Genomic DNA, 9359 nt, shown 5'->3' on the forward strand with positions numbered 1-9359 from the left:
GCTTGGAACACCTGCATCCTCAACCCGGACAAATATTCCAATTCAGAGTTACCTGCCCTTGGTGTTACAGTCAAGAGTTACCTGCCATTACAAAATGGATGTCAGTCAACTGCAGAAGACAGTCCAATATTGAGCATACCAGGACATTTACAGGGTGCATTGCATCAATTCAACTGGAATTTGGAGGGGAAATATCGATTTCTGTGCTTAGGATGACCTTGTCAAGGGAATTGCTACATGTGTTAGTTATTATGGATTCTATGACTGATGTCAACAGAAAGGGTATGATCTAAACTGAGTTCACCTCAGAAGACAACTGTCTCCGTGTACAACGTTGATATTGCTGCCCTGATGTGCCCCTGTACTGTGGCATACATTGATGTGAGTAGCCATGTTTACCTGTATAGCTTTGTGAAGTGAACACTATGCATATAATATATTTGATAGTTTCTTGGATATTACATACCCATACTAAATCATGATTTTTTACCGGTAAATATAACTCACGGAAATTTCTCAGTGAATGTGTTCTTCGACATAAATGTTATATGTCTATCACCGTTAGGGTTTGTACTTTCCAATGATATGTATTATTGGACATTTAGGTTTCAAACAAGGGCGCCATAGGACTACACTGGCCATATTCGGGTGCTTCAATATTACAATATTAATGTAGAAAGGTAGGGAACTTACAATACCAGCACTTTTGTCGATGGCTAGGCAGTGAATAGATCATTTTGATTTGTTGACTTTAGATACTGCTGAAGTGGGTTGATGCACATGATATTAATCACTGGATTGTCTGGTCCCGACTCGATTATTTACAGACCGCCGTCATATAGCTGGAATATTGCTGAGTGCGGCGTTAAACAATAAATAAATCAACCAACCAAAGATACTGCTGGAAAGACAATCTCAAGTTGCATGTTATATAATTTGGTTACATTGTGTGAGTAATAAGAACATTGTAACACTTTTGATACAATGTATACGCTTTTGAAACCGCGACGTCATCACAGTGCGGCACTGAGCGGTGTACAAAACCAGCTGACGGCCAGACACCATGAGGGTTACGCCGCACTCAGCAATATTCTAGCTTTATGACGTCCAAACTAAATTAAAGCAGGTCAGTTCATGTGCCAAATATCTTCAAAAACTTATGTTTCACTGACTAGATAATCAATGTCAAGGATACTTTGACAGAGTCAAAGATAGCCTTGTTGTTGACCTCGGCCACGTTCCACAAAATGATTGCGCTGCGGCTGTCTTAGTCGAAGGGTGTAAATTATTGGAGTTAGGATCACCTTAGCATTACGATCGCTTTAGTGGAACAGACCACAGTGACCCGAGTGCAGATACTTATCTGGTCAATCGACCCCGACCTCTCTGAACAAGATCAGAAAAAAGAAAAAGATCACCCAGAAATAAAATCCCACCAAAAAAATACCACAAAACTATCTTTGTTAACTTGATTTATTCTGAAATATAATCATCAAAACCATCATTTTAATTCACACCATGTGTTCGTGGATATATATCCGGTTTTGAAAGAACGCTCATCACGTTTAATGAAAATATGTTCATTTTTTAAAAACTTAATCAGCTTCATGCGATATCCTAAAATGTAATCAATGTTAAAATTTGTATCATTCATCTCAAATTCATAAAAAAATCTCAATAGTTTAAAAAAACATAACTAAAATATGTTTATACGTAATAATACTACAAATAGTAAAAGAGCGATAGTTAAATTCAAAGCCATGTACATATGATGCTTTATTCCATATCCTCCAGAGCAAATTTAAGGAATTAAAGAAAACTCTATTGAACGAAATCGTTTTGTGTGCAGTTGATTTTAAATGTAAGCAGAAAACACGTATACTGTTATGTACAAATGTGATATATATATGGCGGACGTTAGTTAACCTTTGGGTGAGTGCCTGAGTGAGTTCAAATTGACGCCGCCTTCAAGAGTACTTCAGTTGTATGACGACGTTAAAACCAAAGTGGAACCGGTTGCAGGCATATACCACAGCGAAGTGCGGCGCCTGTGACGACAGGGCCACCTGTGTCACAAATGTACCTTTGGTTCTTGCATGAACACATAAATATTTCCATAAAATGATAATATTTATCAACTCAGCTCTCTTTCTTATCAGGACACGGAACGCTGGGGACTACATCTAAGTCGCATTAATGCTGGATGGATGGTAAAATATAACAATGTCGAGTCAGGTATGGGAATATAGCCTCATGTTTTGTCAAACTCGTTGTATTGTCATATTCGAGGTTACTGTGGTGCTGATATACAACTGCTGTCGATAAAGGCTCTACAGTGACCATAATGTTACATAATCTTGACGACATAATGGAGCTCGAGTTCACGAAATGTCGTTGTATTTCAAGTTAGCGAAATGTGCCACCTATGCATTATATTTGCCCCTCTATCTCACGGAACGTTTGTTAGCTCGAAATACTTATTTGGTTTCATTGTAAAACCGAGCGTGGAGTAACGTTTGCCTTATGAAGTCTAAATCAAGTCTTTTTAAACAGGTGGATCTTAAACAAAACAAAATCTTAATACAGCGCTTCTTTTGCTGCCGAGGGATATCACGGCAGGGGACACCATGTCGGGAATCGAAACTAGGACTTTGGCACGACAGAGCGACACTTTTGATAACCACAAGGGTCAAGAAATACCGTAATTCCAAGTTTTGGAAAGGGGTCAAACAATACGAAAGTATCTTTTACAATACAGTTCAATAATCGATAAATGGTCACTCTAATATCTGGCATGGCACTACTTGTATGACGCTGATTGGAGTACCAGATAGTGTAACTCCAACACTACAAAACACGTGAATATAACAACAGTCATAGCTGACAGTTGGATTTAGTTGTTGAAAAATCACATGTCAGCCCCATGCATCCGGTTTTCGTCTTACTATAGATATATTCTACCCCTAAGCGCTGTAATACACTATGATGTATTGTTGATAATGCGTGAGTGGTATTGCACAAGTCCCTCTCAGTACTCTGATTGGTCATAGTCGTCCCCCATCGTATCGGCGTTGTCCGCCCCCACTTCCTCATAGTCCTTTTCCAACGCTGCCAGATCCTCCCGAGCTTCAGCGAACTCCCCCTCCTCCATACCCTCCCCGACATACCAGTGGACGAACGCCCTCCTGGAGTACATCAAATCAAACTTGTGGTCGAGACGAGCCCAGGCCTCGGCGATGGCGGTAGTGTTGCTCAACATGCAGACAGCTCTCTGGACCTTGGCGAGGTCATCCCCAGGAACAATTGTTGGTGGTTGGTAGTTGATGCCGACCTTGAACCCGGTGGGACACCAGTCAACGAACTGGATGCTTCTCTTGGTCTTGATGTTGGCAATGGCTGCAGTGACGTCTTTGGGGACGACATCACCACGGTACAGCATACAACAGGCCATGTACTTGCCGTGACGAGGGTCGCACTTTACCATCTGGTTGACGGGCTCAAAACAGGCAGTTGTGATTTCAGAAACTGTCATTGACTCTCTGAAAGCCTTCTCTGCTGACACAATCGGAGCGTACGTGCTCAGTGGAAAGTGGATGCGTGGGTACGGGACCAAGTTGGTCTGGAACTCGTTAAGATCCACGTTTAAACAGCCGTCAAATCGGAGAGAGGCTGTGATTGAACTGACGATCTGGCTGATCAGACGATTCAGGTTGGTGTAGGAAGGATAATCAATGTCAAGGTTACGTCGACAGATGTCATAGATAGCCTCGTTGTCGACCAGGAAGGAACAGTCCGAGTGTTCCAGTGTGTTGTGTGTGGTCAGTACGGAGTTATAGGGTTCGACCACGGACGTAGACACCTGGGGAGCGGGATACACGGAGAACTCCAGCTTGGACTTCTTGCCGTAGTCAACGGACAGTCTCTCCATCAACAGAGAGGTGAAGCCGGAGCCAGTGCCGCCACCGAAGCTGTGGAAGATGAGGAAACCCTGGAGTCCACTACATTGGTCAGCCAGCTTCCCAATTCTGTCCATCACACCGTCGACGATCTCCTTGCCGATGGTGTAGTGACCTCGGGCGTAGTTGTTGGCGGCGTCCTCCTTGCCCGTGATCAGCTGTTCTGGGTGGAAGAGCTGACGGTACGGGCCTGTTCGGATTTCGTCTGGAAGATAAAAAATGAATATTGTGACTATTACAATTGTGTCAAAGAGCTCTGTGGGTGTCATTAAAACACTTCCAGTTCTCCACTATTGATACTCTACTTCATTCGCTTCCTCAGAAGGTCAAATTGTACTATGAAATTTCGCACACTCGAAGCGCTGTGGACCATCGACAGTATGTCGAGTTATCCATAGTTCGAGTGCCGATATTAATTCATAGTGCCGATGACGATTTCTCCGGGACCAAAATGCAACGTCTTTGACGATATAATGAGATAATGCAGTTCTTGTTAATAGGGTTCGCTGTATTATTCTTACCAATTACTGTTGGTTCAAGGTCGATAAAGACGGCCCTTGGGACGTGTTTTCCAGACCCAGTCTCGCTGAAGAAGGTGTTGAAGGAATCATCCCCACCCGCAATGGACTTGTCCGAGGGCATCCGACCGTCATTCTGAATGCCATGCTCCAGACAGTATAATTCCCAGCAGGAGTTGCCGATCTGTACTCCAGCCTGACCGATGTGGATGCTGATGACTTCTCTCTGAGGATGAGGATGAGATGTATAAAGGTAAACGAGTAAAAGAAGAAGAAGCTTGGTCAGAGCTGTGAGTGAGTAATGAATGGGCACCACATCCATGTCATCAGTATTACAGTTATACCACGGCGTCTGGCATTGTAAAGTCATCACTCTTAACCCATTGGGAGAGTGGTTGATAGTGTGAGCAATGATTCACACAATTAAGTTAATATGCCTCAGTACGTTGGTGTTTTCTCAAAGCTGAGACCGCCTCCGTGGTCCAGTGGTAGAGCGTCCGCCCGCAGAGACCTTCCGGGTTCGATCCCCGGCCGCGTCATACCAAAAGACGTAAAAAGATGGTACTTGTTGTTACCCTGTCTGGCGCTCGGCATTAAGGGGCTAAAAACAAGGACTGGTCGGCTCGGAGTCAGTATACTGTGTCTGAGTGGGGTATTCTTGTTAAACTGCGACATGGTATCTCAGTGAGCTAGCACTATAAATCGGCATCAGTCCGGACTAGTACAAGCAGCCACACAAACACAAACACGTACATGCACGTCGCTATATAAGCGCGATAACCTTGGAGCAACGTTAAACCCCATTTCACCTCACCTCTCAAAGCTGAATAGACAATAGAGCCGCTGAAATAGTGAGTGAGTGAGTTGAGTTTAACGCCGCTTTTAACAGTATTCCAGTTATATCGCGGCGTGTCAGCTTAATGTGGGAGGAAAGCCCGAAGTGATGCAGGTCTCAGACGTTTACCACTTCGGTGAAACCCACGAGCACGTGTATGGTGCTGACAAACCTAGAAACATAATCGGGGCGAACCGGGATTCCAACCCCAACAATCAGTATGGCACTCTTCCAAATATCTAAAACACTCGGCATCTCTGTGGTCGAGTTGGATTAAACGCGGCTTAGAACACATCAGATTCTGGCACGACTAAGGGAAGTAACTCTGTGGCTAAAGTTGGAGCACCAATGCCGTACCGGCGCAGGATTGTTTTACAGCTCTAAAGTGATTTTTTAAAATTATTTTTGTTTAGTAATTCATAAATAATGACAAAGTGAATAATAATCAGTCAACTTGCACAGCCTCATAAGGTGTGTATCAGTTTCTTCGAGTGAGAACATTCAGAAGGCATAATGTTTTAAGTTTCAGATTTAGGGCATGTATATATAGCGATCTTGTGTTACTATGCACACTCAGAGATGATTTGTAATGTCTGGAGTTTTTTTTACGCTCAGCTTATTCAAACGATACGGGTGACGTGATGTAAAACTGGTTGCATGTACCGTACATCCCCTGCTATACGTTTCTTTTCTAAATCAGTGATCACCTCATAGGCCTAGGACACGCTGATATATACTAGTATAGACCAGAAGCAAATGTGTTGATGTCTACGTTTGAACAAATTAAGAAACACCAACTATACAGAAGCACTTTGAAAACGCAATGTCCCAAAAAATTAAACTAAGTTGCGCTTAGTATTTGTGAATGAGATATTCAAACACAACAATGTCGTCGTACAGATTCGAATCAAATCGATTTCGTTTTGTAACTGTTCCGCGGCAATAGTAAGTTAGTTACCCTTTCAAAATCGTCCTTTGCTTCAAGGCATCATATAATGTGACTCGATAATTGGACGATCACGCGAAACACACAGTGTTCTCGTTACACTATTTCAGCACGCATCGTGGTATCTTACACAGCTGTCATTAGATCAATACTGTATGTAGATATTTCCAAAAGATACACGGAAGTTGGTCACTCGGAAGACAGAGAAGGAGTGGCGCTTATGTTGTCCAATGTGAGTAAAATGGGTTTAACGCCGCTTCGAAGGGTATTCGAGTTATATCACGGGCGTGTCAGCTTAATGTGGGGAAAAAGTCCAAAGTGATGCAGGTCTCAGACGTTTATCACTTTGGTGAAACCCACAAGCACGGGTATGGTGCTGACAAACCTAGAAACCTAGTCGAGGCGAACCGGGATTCGAACCCACAACTACATGTTCCCGGCGTGAACAAGGGGCGCAACTCTGCATAGCGAATTGCGGCGTATTAGACGACGGGGCTACCCGTGCACCCTATTTTGTATTTGTCGTTATGTGTATTTCATGAAAACTATGTGCAGATCTGGGGCGTTTTCAAAGCAGGCGTTAATCAGTTAACTGCAGGATATAGTGAATTATACCGAAGAGAAAAGCAGCGTTGAAATTTATGAAAGATAACCTTTGACCTTTGACTCTCATTATCCGTGTGATAATATGTCGAGATGAAACAGGTGTCCCAGTGAAACAAATATGGTGAAATAGAACACTGGGATGATATACGTAAATAATGCTTTTCTATCCTGAAATATTCATATTTATAACAAATTAATGAAAATATTTCTTACATAACATTTTCGTTGAAGGTCGTGCCATTGGAGGGGCGGTGGGATTTCGATCGTCACCAACAAAGACTGAGTTCGATTCCCGCCTTGGCACATAATGTGAAAGTGCATACAAGTTTTATTCTCTTTATACTTATTGCCATGCCATACCATAATCGATCGCCCGATCGTAAATACAAATTATGATTGGGTAATAAATAAAATATCTGGAATATTTAATTTTACGTGGCACTGAATGTTTAGAATATGTGTCAATGAATAATGTCTTTGTCGTTCAATTCTTGTACTTACCATTTTCTGTGGTTCCTGGAAATGCCGTCCAACACAGAATATACCGGCGAGTCAGTCGGCAGGTGCAACTCACGTAGACAATAAGGTGTCCTAAGTGAGCGACTTTGAACCTGCTGACCACGTGCTGTGCTTCTTATAGGACGCTATCTAGGACTCGCCAGGTGTGATTGGTTAGTATATTCTTACCTGCGTTTGTCATATCTGCTGCATCAGGCGTCTGACTCATCCGTGATAACACGTCACATGTAAACTGGAATTTAGATATCTGTATTAAATTCAGTGGAGTGAGTGAGTGAGTATGGTTTTACGCCGCTTTTAGCAATATTCCAGCAATATCACGGCGGGGGACACCAGAAATGGGCTTCACACATTGTACCCATGTCGGGACTCGAACCCGGGTCTTCGGCGTGACGAGCGAACGCTTTAACCACTAGGCTACCCGACCGCCCCTTAAATTCAGTGGAAGATGTTTCAATAGATATGAGTGATGCATATGATACGAAATATTTGTCAACGTGAATAGGTTAAGGGTATCATCAATGTTATGTAAAGCAGAAGGATATTTGAAGATGAGAGGGTTTGAATGCATAAAACGTGTGATATTTTAACGTATATTGAGACGGTACTTTTGGGGAGGTGTCAAGGTCGTAGTGATGTTAGTGTCAAATGCAAACATGTAACAATGATTTATGTAAACATATTTCATACTGTTGGGTCACTTCGTTTCATACCAAGAGTCCACCACCAGTTGGGATAGAGGGATTTATACGAACAGTTGGGATAGACAGGCCGCATGTAATAAAAGTACACTTGCGTGAGATTTTGTTGGGAAAGAGGGGGTTACACGAACATAACACATGCAGTTGGTATGAGGGTTTATGCGAACAGTCCACCACCAGTTGGGATAGAGGGGTTGATACGAACAGTCGACCATCAGTTGGGATAGAGGGGTTTATACGAACAGGCCATCACCAGTTGGTATGACGGTTTATGCGAACAGTCCACCACCAGTTAGGATAGAGGGGTTGATACGAACATTCGACCATCAGTTGGGATAGAAGGGTTTATACGAACAGTCGACCATCAGTTGGGATAGAGGGGTTTATACGAACAGGCCATCACCAGTTGGGATAGAGGGGTTGATACGAACAGTCCTCCACTAGTTGGGATGGGGGGGGGGGGGGGGGGGGGGGGGGGGGGTTATACGAACATACCACACACAGTTAGGATAGAGGGGTTTATACGAACAGGCCATCACCAGTTAGGATAGAGGGGTTAATACGAACATACCACACACAGTTGGGATAGAGGGGTTTATACGAACAGGCCATCACCAGTTGGGATAGAGGGGTTGATACGAACAGTCCTCCACTAGTTGGGATAGGGGGGGGGGGGGGGGGGGGGGGGGGGGGGGTTATACGAACATACCACACACAGTTAGGATAGAGGGGTTTATACGAACAGGCCATCACCAGTTAGGATAGAGGGGTTAATACGAACATACCACACACAGTTGGGATAGAGGGGTTTATACGAACAGGCCATCACCAGTTGGGATAGAGGGGTTGATACGAACAGTCCTCCACTAGTTGGGATAGGGGGGGGGGGGGGGGGGGGGGGGGTTATACGAACATACCACACACAGTTAGGATAGAGGGGTTTATACGAACAGGCCATCACCAGTTAGGATAGAGGGGTTAATACGAACATACCACACACAGTTGGGATAGAGGGGTTTATACGAACATACCACACCCAGTTAGGATAGAGGGGTTTATACGAACATACCACACCCAGTTAGGATAGAGGGGTTTATACGAACATACCACACCCAGTTAGGATAGAGGGGTTTATACGAACATACCACACACAGTTGGGATAGAGGGGTTTATACGAATGTACCACACACAGTTGGGATAGAGGGGTTTATACGAACATACCACACACAGTTGGGATAGAGGGGTTAATACGAACATACCACACACAGTTAGGATAGA

The 9359-nt window shown here is 43.6% G+C and overlaps 1 protein-coding gene across 1 annotated transcript; it reads right to left on the minus strand.

Moving 5' to 3' along the window:
• Positions 1-1478: 1478 nt before the first annotated feature.
• LOC139468272 (tubulin alpha-1C chain-like) lies at positions 1479-7456 on the minus strand. The gene is made up of 3 exons (XM_071250129.1): positions 7363-7456; positions 4478-4700; positions 1479-4161 (listed from the first exon to the last, which is right to left on the minus strand). The coding sequence occupies exons 1-3, from the start codon at positions 7363-7365 to the stop codon at positions 3029-3031; spliced, it is 1359 nt and encodes a 452-aa protein (XP_071106230.1). The 5' UTR covers positions 7366-7456; the 3' UTR covers positions 1479-3028.
• Between the last annotated feature and the right edge of the window lie 1903 nt (positions 7457-9359).

This window comes from Haliotis cracherodii, unplaced genomic scaffold, assembly GCF_022045235.1.
Source record: "Haliotis cracherodii isolate W230 unplaced genomic scaffold, xgHalCrac1.p SCAF_2, whole genome shotgun sequence".
In the NCBI taxonomy this organism is placed as follows: Eukaryota; Metazoa; Mollusca; class Gastropoda; order Lepetellida; family Haliotidae; genus Haliotis; species Haliotis cracherodii.